The 11,006-nt window shown below is 43.2% G+C and overlaps 1 protein-coding gene across 1 annotated transcript; it reads left to right on the forward strand.

The window, feature by feature from the left end:
- The first annotated feature begins 2,347 nt into the window (after positions 1-2,347).
- dok1a (docking protein 1a) lies at positions 2,348-8,705 on the forward strand. The gene is made up of 7 exons (XM_085779562.1): positions 2,348-2,500; positions 3,145-3,223; positions 5,509-5,648; positions 5,724-5,834; positions 5,997-6,066; positions 7,098-7,270; positions 7,362-8,705. The coding sequence occupies exons 1-7, from the start codon at positions 2,444-2,446 to the stop codon at positions 8,220-8,222; spliced, it is 1,491 nt and encodes a 496-aa protein (XP_085635688.1). The 5' UTR covers positions 2,348-2,443; the 3' UTR covers positions 8,223-8,705.
- The last annotated feature ends 2,301 nt before the right edge of the window (positions 8,706-11,006 follow it).

The following is an 11,006-nucleotide window of genomic DNA, read 5'->3' on the forward strand; positions in this document are numbered from 1 at the left end:
CCCCTTCGCAACCGTAATATGGACATACAGTGCTGCACGGAGCCCCGCTGTAACTCAGAGAAGCCACGGAGGACTCTGAAACTTCTCCCAGCCCTTAGTCGACATGAGGGTGAGTAGATAATGAGTGAAATTTGAATTTTGGGTAAACTATCCCTTTAACATACCAAACCAAACAATGAACACAAGTGTGTGCAATATTGTCACTATAAAAATAGAGGTTGTATCTGAAGGTGGGGGTGGGGGGTTGTCGGCGTAGAAACAACTCTTCACAGATGTTCCTCCTTTACACTGTGAGTGTCTGTATGTGTTTGTGTGTCTTTGTGGGTCAACGCGTCACAAAGAGGTCACCGAACCAGAAGGTAAAATGGACCAATTATCTAGGAGCAGATCATCACATCTGGCAGCTGAAACATGGACCATGATTCATTACTGATGATTGTGTTACACTAGTGAAACATAATTGTGATTGGCCTTGGTGCAGATGTTTTCTTAGCTCTCCGGTTCTCTGTTGAGAGAAGAGCAAATCAAGCTAAGCTAACAGCATCGGTCTTGTCAGTTCAGCAGTTAACTCACTTTCCTGAGCGTGCTGAAGATTTATTTATTTATCTCTAGAGACTTTGAAGTGCCACATTTATTTCCCAACTCTGTTACGCAAATAAGGAGGCGTGGTCATCTCACAGTTTCAGACCAAAGCAGCAGCTCAATAACAGCAATGAATGAGGCCGCAAATTCATCATAGCCAGCCAGGGGTGCGTGCCTATGTTCCCACAGCCCTATGTTCCCTATGGACTCTCTCTATCTGGACTCTATCTATCTGGCCTGTCTGGTCTTTTTACTAAACTTAACCAACTCCTTTCTTCATTGCCTAAACCCAACCAATGGTGGGACCAAAGGGCTGAGGGAACATAGGGCCTAATTTTCAGTGACAACAAAAGTTAGAAATGAGGGAACATAGGGCTGAGGGAACATAGGAATGACCCCGCCAGCTACACTCTGTTCACACTATTGTAGAGCCACAGGGGCATCTCATTCAGGGGCTCTGGCACCGAGCGGACCACCAACTCCTGAATTTTTTAGAGCTGGTCTCGTTGGTTTGGTGGTTTACCATAAAAAGAAATCAACAATATGTCTTCGCAACATTGTGGTTGTATCCCTCAATTAGCTAACAATACTACAGCAGCAGGGACACAAATTCATGACCTGTGTCCATTCACCCTCTGACTGACTAATAGTCATCGTCTTTGTTGATTAGATTAGATATGTTTTTGCATGAGTAGTGAGAATGATTTAGCTTTAGGTAAATCATTCTGAGTTCTGAGTTGAACTGGTCATGTCAAAACATTTTTAAAAAGTATCCACCCCCACTTTCCACAGCCATTCACCCCAAGTAAATAATGATACATGAAATGAAAACTGTCCCTAACCCTTTTTAAAGAAAATTAAGAGACAAAATAGAGCAGAGTGGTAGTGGAGTAGACTACTCTGATCTTAGTCCCTCATTATTTCAGATATACTCCTGTCACATCTGTGTGTTTATGGCAGTGACCTGTGAAAAATCAGGATAATTTCATCCTGACGTGACATCATTAAAAACAGGAAGGATCTGACTCTTTTACTCCAGAGTGACTGAGTGGCTCAGGTGGTCACACAGAATTTCTTTCTGTAATTGCACTTTCCTGCAGCCTGAACGTCAGGAGGAGTTTATCTCTCTCTGACCTGCAGGGTTTGTTAACACTGATCTAAGAGATGGAGCTGTAAAAGAAGACAAACTGTCAAACTGGTGAGATCCCTATGGTCACTGACACCTATCCATGGGCATCATGTCTTTATGGGGTTTTAAGGTTTGGTTTCTGAATACAGGCTGTGTAGTGCACATTTCTCAGCACTTAAATACGTTCATAGTAATATAGAGCCTGGATCTACTTATAATCAAGGAAGACATGCACAAGATGAAGAAGAGCTGGATGTGAAAAAAAGAAAAGAAAAGAAGAACAGTAGTTTCAGCATCAAGAGGTGTTTATTGTTTTGTTTTATGCAGAGCAGACCTCACTGGGGTTCAGCAGAGGACAAGTAATGAGCGATTGCATCACTCCTACTATACCCTTTGTAATCACTGATAATGATAGAGTAGTCGGTCTGTGAAATACTAGTTTATTACAACTAATAAACTGTTTATTTCTTTACAGACATAAAGGATATCATCGCGCTATACACACTTGAACACTGAGTTTATCTTGGACTCTGCCCCTTATAACACACTCTATGTGTGTGTGTGTGTGTGTGTGTGTGTGTGTGTGTGTGTGTGTGTGTGTGTGTGTGTGAGTGCGCGATCATATTTCAGGTGTGTCTCACAGTGGGCATGTCTCAACCCACAGAAGGAGAAAAGGAAAGAAAACCTCAGAGTTCTTACAAAGACCAGGACTGAGGTGGACTTTCTTCCTAGATGGACTCTTACACCAAAACAGGAGAGGTTTACCTCCAACCACACAAACCTGGCAAAGTGAGTATGGTGGTATTGATATTGATATTGATATCTGTTCTGCTGCTGTTCAGTTACTGTTGCGAGAAGTGTAAAGCTGTGTAAAGACTTTGCTTTCTGGCACAGTGTAGTGATTGTAATTCCATAAAACCTACATAGTCATCATGATGATACAGTATATAACTGTTATTTTTCTTTTCGACATGTGAAGTTAGGGTCAAGGTTAGGGTTAATACAGATTCGTTTGATACAATTTCATCCAGATTACACAGTTTACTGAGGGAACGAGACTTAACTTTACTAGAGAGGTTATCAGCCAAGAATCCAAGTGAACATGTTCAAACACAACAGTTTCGCCGCCACACATTCCTGTGCAGACTGACAGCTCACACACTGCTGCTGTGAACTTAAACCCCAACAGTGTATGAACATAGATATGAAGAGAAGAACATGGACACGAGAAGAGAAACATGGACATCAGGGGGGGCCTGGTTATATGGATGACTAATGTTTACCTCTGTGTCACACTGAAACTGAGTATGCCCATCATGAAATAAAGGTCGAGGGTGTGTAGATTTGCAGATGTCTTGACGTCTATATGTAGCACATATGATTTGTGTGCATCAACCCCCCTTGTCATTAACTATGTGTTTGTCTCTTGTCAGAAATGGAAACAAGTGTGGTTGTCTCTTTTCCCTCCCAGTAACAGAGCAGTTGGTCGACTGGAGATTCAGGATGTAGGAGGTAAGGTTCATGCTGTCATTGGTCTTATTTTGATGAGTTATTGAGTGACGGGTCAGTTTCAGTCTGATGACAACATGGTTTCTTCACGTTTAACTTGAAACTTAACATGTTTCAGCAAAGCACAAGATGCAAATGAATTAAATTAATCACTTGTGGAGACAGAAGATGACCTAAACAACTTTATTTTAAAGGGATAGTCCATGTTTTTTAATGTGGGGTTGTGTGGGGTAAACATCTGTACATTATCAGTTAGGTCCTAATCAGTACCAGAAGAGCGATGTGTTGCTTTTGCCCAATGAAAAAAAATCAACACTTCTTTAAATTTTGCATTTTATATAGATAATTTCAGCAGTTTAAATTCAAGTCATAATTATAGTATACTTACAGTAGAAGAGGTTGAAAACATGTAGTGCTGAAGAAGCTAAATATATATAGTGAAACTGCAGGGCATTAAAACTAAATAGACCCCCTGAGAGGCCGACATTGCAACACCATTGTAGGTATGTGAGGTCATCTGAGATAACGCTAAGTCAGTCCAGATCATGTGCTCATGTTTGGTTTGTGCGTCACAGATGTGTGAGTGCTTACCAAGCAGGTGTGTGGAGGTGCAGGACTGTTTGAAGTTGTGTTGTGTTTGCATTTAGGAGTGTCAGTAGGACCTTTAGAGTAAAGACGTATGATAAGTTCAAATGTTCCTGTCAGATATAGTCAATGTGTTTACCTCCTGTTTCACTGCCAGAGTGAATCGACAATGAAGAAAACTGTTCATCACAGCGACAGACACATTGACATTTGTGTTTCACTCGTCACTAGGCCTTAGTTATTTATATCAGTGCAGGTTAAATGTGCAGAAACAGAATAAGCAATGTTGGAAACACTGGGAATGTCACAACATGATTTTTATAGTATGTGCAGTATCCGCAGCAGCATAATAGAGATTGTCACATGGTGGTGACATGTGCTGTCAGAACAGCCACAAGCTCTCCTGTTAATCACGCTGAGCATTCATTTTAAAATTAATTATTTCATTTTAATATGTATGGAAGCCCTAAGGGACAAGTGACTTGAATTGGAATTAACTTATTTGTGTTGTGTTTGTTCTTGCAATGCTCATTTACGCCACAGGAGGCTATGAATTAATTTACTTTCTGAACACAACTGTGCTGCACAAGAGACCGACTGAAATATGTTCAACTTCAAAACTTCGTGTGTCAATATTCATTCGGCGAGGTCAGGTGTGAAGTAATCAGCCAACTGTAAACATATAGCTTATAGCGGCACATCCATGACTGAGACTGAGACTCCCAAGGGCTATAATCAGTGGGAATGGGTGTACAGGTACAGCATGTGTTTGAAATGAATAATACAATTATGTTACATAAATTTTGTCTTTGGTTTGGGATATTGCAGCCGGCCTTGTCCGGTTTCCCAAATGTATTCTGTGCAATTGACTGCACTTACGTTGCTTTGGGGGCTCCATCTGAAAACAAATCTGTGTATGGAAATAGAAAGCATGTGTATTCAATGAATGTTAAAGTCATATGTGACTCTTAGTGACAGATGTGGTAGCCCAGTGGCCTGACTTAACGTGTGACTTTTACCTTGGCACGCAGCAGTGTGGGGAACAGACTGCAAGCCGGCGCTGTGCACGATGGCTGTTAACAAGACATATAATATCTGACAGTGTTTACCCCCTCAGGTGCTGGCTCATCGTCCTGTACCCAAACATCCTACTCTCACCTGACCTCTTAAAAGCCTTTTAAAGTTTCTATCCACTGATCAGGCACGACACACTTACTTACTTTGTGTTTAGAGTACTGTAGGTGGAGAAATTATAAATAGCAGGGAAATAATCTGAATGCTTGGATCTGGTGCACCTTATCTCCCAGTGGCTTTAAAAAAAAAAAAAAAAACACTTTTTGTATGAAAGCAAATCCTCAGCTTTATTTCTGTGGCCTGTCAGGGCTTCTGTATTATTCTGACTTGAGAGCAGATGTAATCCATCAGATGGAACCAGTTTCTTTTAAGGCTCCTTGCCACATTTTTCATTCAGCAAATAGTCATCACACCACCGAGTCGTGTCCACCTCCTGCAGCTATTCAGCATTCATGTTGCCTCCTGCAGCCTTTCTGCCCTCGGAGGAGAATGTGTTCTCTGCAGTAAATGAAATAGCTAGTAAATACCTTGATGGGGTGGGGATACGTGAGCTGGAGCTCCCTGCTGATGGGCTGTAGTTGAAGCTGACAGACCTGTCTCTGTCTGTCTACCTACCTTGTATCCTCCAGGAGGGGGAACAGGAGGCGATCATGGCACCGGGGTCAGGAGGCACCACCAGCCTCTGGGGGACAGGAAGCTGAAGGTGGTGAGACTGTCCGAGCTGATCAGCGTCCTCAGACTCCCTCCGAATGCAGAGGCCTGTCCCATGGTGAGCTTGTCGGTCCTCATAATCTTTACACCTGCGAGTTTGGATGAAAACTACATTCTTGTATCTGTGCTGCAGGACAACATGTCCGCCTTCTGCGTGGAGACTCAGGACAGAACCATGGTGTTCGCTGCACGCAAAGACGACTGTGTCGACTGGGTGGAAAAACTGTGTCACAGCGCGTTTCAGGTGAGAAGGAACAGGAAATCCAGAAACTCTCACCTGTCCTGAATTGATCATTATCTTTAAATGAGTAGGTTTATTCAGTGTTGAAACATAGGTCTGCTACCTACAGTATGTACCTATTTACATCCTGGTGCTGATGTCTCATTTTCCTTCTTCATCCATCAGAGAGGAGGCACTTTGGGCTCTCAGCCTCTCCACATGGAGGAGAACCAGATATACGCCTCAGCAGACCAAGGTAACTCTTCTGCTTCAGTTCAGATGTCAAGTGACACATTTTCCTGTTGTTAATGTTCAAGTATGATGAAAGAAGACGATAAAAAAGCTTTATGATTAATAAAAGTGTTTGTCTCCATGTTTTCTCTGAGCCAGTGATGGACAGCAAGAATGTAGATCATGTGACAGAAAGGCTCTATCTCAGTGTGAACCACATTATTGTTCTGTGTTGTGCTATTGTGTGTGTGTGTGTATGTGCTTCAGGCTTAACAAACACCTTGCATACCATGTTTACATCTATCTTTCTTCTTCATTGAAGTGTTGATCCATGAGAAGATATATTTATGAATTTAAGACCCCAAAACCATCTCAGTGGAGTTTTTATATCTCTTCTCTTTGGCTTTTCTAAAATAGTACACTTTACTGATGAAACATGTGCAGCAACGCAGACGTCAAAGGACTTGAGCCGGCTCTGTCTCTTCTGGTAGATGACATCTGTCAAGTCAAGTCAATTTCATTTATACAGCACCAATTCAAAACAGAAGTTATCTCGAGGCACTTTTCAAACAGAGCAGATCTAGACCTTGTCTTCATGGTAATATTAACCGAGACCCAACAGTTTCACGCCAAGAGCGACCACACGCATGGTGAAGAAAAACTTCCTTTCAAGAGGCAGAAACCTTGAACACAGCCAGACAAGGGAAGGGAAGAGTTAAGAAGAGATAGATAGATAGATAGATAGATAGATAGATAGATAGATAGATAGATAGATAGATAGATAGATAGATAGATAGATAGATAGATAGATAGATAGATAGATAGATAGATAGATAGATAGATAGATAGATAGATAGATAGATAGATAGATAGATAGAGGTACTGTACACATCATACAGAAGAAGGTGGTTCACGTTTCACGCTAAAACTGCTATCTTTCGTATAGAACCAAGACCTGCTGTTATGGCTGTATGGTTTTAACACTTACATCTGAGGAGCCCTTTAGTAAAATGACACTCACAAGATTAAACTGAGTATTTTCTTCCTTCTGCTCAGTTTCAGAGTTCTGGGTGGTGGTTCAGAGGACGGATGCAGCGATACGCTGTGGCCTGCAGGGCTCATACTGGCTGCAGGTGGGAGAACAGGCACTGCTCCTCAAAGAAACACAGAAGAAGAGTGCTGTCAGAGAGTGGCCGTATGAGCTGCTGAGGCGATATGGAAAAGATAAGGTGAGTGTCTCTCAGCCTCACACATCGCAATGCATCAGTCAATTACAGGTGGTCTGCATCGTAAAAACACTTGTCTGTGTTTTTTAAACAGACGTCTTTAACCATTGAGGCAGGTCGACGCTGTGAATCTGGTCCTGGGACATTCACCTTCGAGACTCAGGAGGCCGAGAACGTATTCTCCCTGATTCAGAGCACCATCAAACAGAAGAAGTTGGATGCTGGAGGGAGCCAGAACCAGGAGGGTGAGAAATGTAACGCAGCCAGCACGCGTTCTCGTTCCCCTCTTCCCAAAGTTTCTGACGTGCTCGGTGTGGCTTCCCTCCTGGAGAACAGCTTGAGTGTAGAAGAACGGAAATGTCCCACTCCACAAGAGCTGTCTGTTCCACCACAGACCGCTCCCATCACCCTCATGCCGCTCCCACTGATCCCCACACACAGCAGCCCCCCCGGAGGTCAGCACAGTGGCCAATCAGATGGTGTGTACGCCGACCCGGCTGACTGCATCCGGTCTGTTTCAAGACCACAGTCCTCCACGGCCCAGTATGTAGACCCTGCAAGTGTCCTTCCACTCAAACCCCCCGCTTCAAGAGAGCCCACCCAACGCTCCCCCAGTCCTCGCCTTACTTTCGACTCCGATCATCCGGACTCAGTCTACTCGGAGGTGTACGACAAGCTCAGTCCAGTCCAGAGTAGATCAGCCGTCACCCAGAGAAAAGATGACGAACCTATTTACGCTGAGCCCACGACTGAGAAGGAACAGGCGACCTGTGACACGGACAGCAAGCCCGACCCGTTCGCCCACCTGTACAGTCAAGTCTGCAAACCAGCTCGGTCAGCTGGTTCCTCCTCCCCGTCCAGCTCCTCTTCCTCTCTGCCCGTCAGCAGCAGCACAACCACGCCAACGGACCACTATCTCGATGATGTCATCTATGAAAACTTGGGCGTCATTTAGCGACTTGATAACAAAATGGTCTGATATTACCTGTCATTTGACATTATGGACGACAGTGTAGCCCTTTAGCACACCAGAGTATCTGCTTTATTAACCGAAGACTCCATCTACTATACTACATTACAATAACATGACAGTTTCATATCTTCATGCTGAGTGACTGCAAGGCTTTTAAAGGCAATGACACATTGTATTATCTCCTGACAACTTCATATTGATAATATGTTCGCTTGTTGATCACATGTCAGCTCAAAGTGTTGTACAACACAAACATTGGGGACATTGATGTGACCAGGACATGGAAGGGACCATCAATGGGGAGAGGGGAGCCTTGCTGATGGAGCAATGAGACTGATGAGGACTGGATGACGGGCTTGAGGATTACAACTGATTTTATGGACTTTTAGACTCTTTTTATTGTATTTGTATGCAGGACGCATTTCTGGCTAGTTTTTTAAATAAATTATCTGCGTCTGTCTCCTGGGTAATTCCCACTGCTCACCCTGTAGCATTAGGCTACAGTCCTATAGGCTACCATCTACGTGACCTTGTTTAACTCCTTCTCAGTTGCAAACACATTTTGACACAATGCAGGGAAATCTGAGTAGCAGTAGGTAACTACCTGGCTAGTTACAGTATACAATGATACCCAAATGTGGGCTGCTGCTCCCTACTGGGCTGTGAAAATATTACAGGTCGGCAGCAAGAGGTAAATTCCAGTTAGTACACAAAAAGTCACATTTTTACTTAATAGGTTGAATTGTGTCTCATTCTTCATGAATCCTGGAAAGAAAACTGCATGTGTTTCATTGACCAGGCAAATGAAACAAACAGCAGGGTAAAGGCTTAAAAGTTTGCTGTACATTTCTTACATTCGTCACTTTTAAAATGATTATGTTTGGCCTCATGGACATTTATGGACTTAAGAGAAAAAAGGCACATTGTGTACCACACACAAAGTCCATAGATATTACATTCAAACCTCGTCTAATGTTTGTTGAAAATATATCACGTTTTCACAATTTTGTCTTCTAGTATCTCAGTTTTGGAACAGCAGGATCCAGATCTGCCAATACAACCCTTATTATTCATTATACCTATAGGTATTAGCATGCTTATTTCCAATTAAGTGATTATAAGTTATTATTATTATCATTTACACAATAAAAGACTAACAGTGCTTAATGATAACACCATTACATACTGTAAGGGTATAAATGTTCTGTCCATGGTCCCTCTCCTCGCCTCACCTCACCTCAGTGAAGAAGTGCTCACTAACACTGATTGAAACACATTTTTTTAACAACATGAGAAAAAGGAAAAATCTTAGATCTTACATTCCAACTCATAAAAATTGTAAGCAAAAACAAAAGTGCTGTGTTTCTATTTTTATTCAGTAAAGTACTTGGAAGTGATCTGAGGCTGTAGCTGAAGGAGTTTCCGTGACTTCCAGTGTGGTTGAAAAGCCAGTCCACTGTGAGAGCACTTACCTTTTTGATCATTTGTCATGATCAATTGATTAAAGGCTGTCAGATGAAATGAAGACACAGACTCACAGTATTCCCTTATTAACAAGTACACAAGTGTATTATTTTGTTTTATTTATATATGCAAGCAAGTTCATGTCTTTACAAATAAAAAAGCCACTGTCTGCCCAAGCTTTTGGCAAATGTACAAAAATGGAGGAGTGCGTCTGATAAAGCCTGTCACTAAGCAACCAGAGCCAAGTACAAAAAGTCCAGACCGTCGTGAAGGAACAGAGGAAACTGCTCCACGTCCCGCTTGTCCGAAATGACCGTGGATCTGACAGCAGGGCGTTTCAGGCGACAGGTTTTAGCCATGATGGACCAGACCTGAACCTGATTCTTCCTGCATGGACACAGACCAGATCTGGTCTACAGAGGCTCCGAGACCAGAACTGGTCCACAGAGTCTCTGAGACCAGATCTCATGCTCACCTCTCTCAGACCTGTCACGTGTGTGTGCTCAGGATGGTGGGGGATGAGAGGCAGGACGTCAGCAGCCGTGTTCAGCTTCACAGAGACATAGGTCAGAACGTAAAGCAGGAGACAAATGAGGAGGAGCAGCTCACATCCTCCTCCTCCTCCTCACACAACAGCTGGATCTTCTGGCTCCACAAACACTGAATCTCAGGTTGTAGGTTTCACAATCCACCACCTGATAAAGAATTCACTCTGTGTGTATTAGTCTCACTCTTCTTCTGCCGTGGAAGCAGCTTGAATCACCTCCGTCATTGTTTTCCCTGTGTACTGGCTGCTTGTTGCTAGGTTACTCTCAGCCTCACTTTAGCATCGGTAACTGCTGTTGTGTGTACACATGTGAGTTTGGATCAAGCTCAACAACACGGGAAGTCACTTTTAAATCCAAATGTGCTGATCAGACAGAGGCCAGGAGCTGTGGTGCGAGGCAGAGGAGGAGGAGGAGGAGGAGGAGGAAGGTGTGAGCAGAGGAGGAGGAGGGACGATGAAGACCAGAGCAATACATTACATCACATCTGCAGATCAAACAACAACGAACACCATTATCATACCACTGAGGACTCAATCATAGACTCATGCACTTGTATGCCAGCGGTTCACAGGGATGGATTTCATGTTCACGTCTCGACGGCTACAATAGACCATATTCACACAGCGGCCATTTTCCCCTGACGTCGCGCTGAGGGGTGGGAGGCTCAGACACTGGTAGAATAGTGCTCATTTATATCACAGCAAAAACACTGGCACTGATTCACCGTCACATTATCGATGCATGTTGATCATCA

This window comes from Trachurus japonicus, chromosome 1 (assembly GCF_045865225.1).
Source record: "Trachurus japonicus isolate A0001 chromosome 1, Traja_1.0".
Classification (NCBI taxonomy): Eukaryota; Metazoa; Chordata; class Actinopteri; order Carangiformes; family Carangidae; genus Trachurus; species Trachurus japonicus.

Bases quoted from the DNA above. Each gene is read 5' to 3' on its own strand.
- dok1a (XM_085779562.1), top strand. From the start codon at position 2,444: ATGGACTCTTACACCAAAACAGGAGAGGTTTACCTCCAACCACACAAA. The intron at 2,501-3,144 runs GTGAGTATGGTG...GTCTCTTGTCAG, and splicing joins AACCACACAAACCTGGCAAA to AAATGGAAACAAGTGTGGTT. The intron at 5,649-5,723 runs GTGAGCTTGTCG...TCTGTGCTGCAG, and splicing joins ATGCAGAGGCCTGTCCCATG to GACAACATGTCCGCCTTCTG.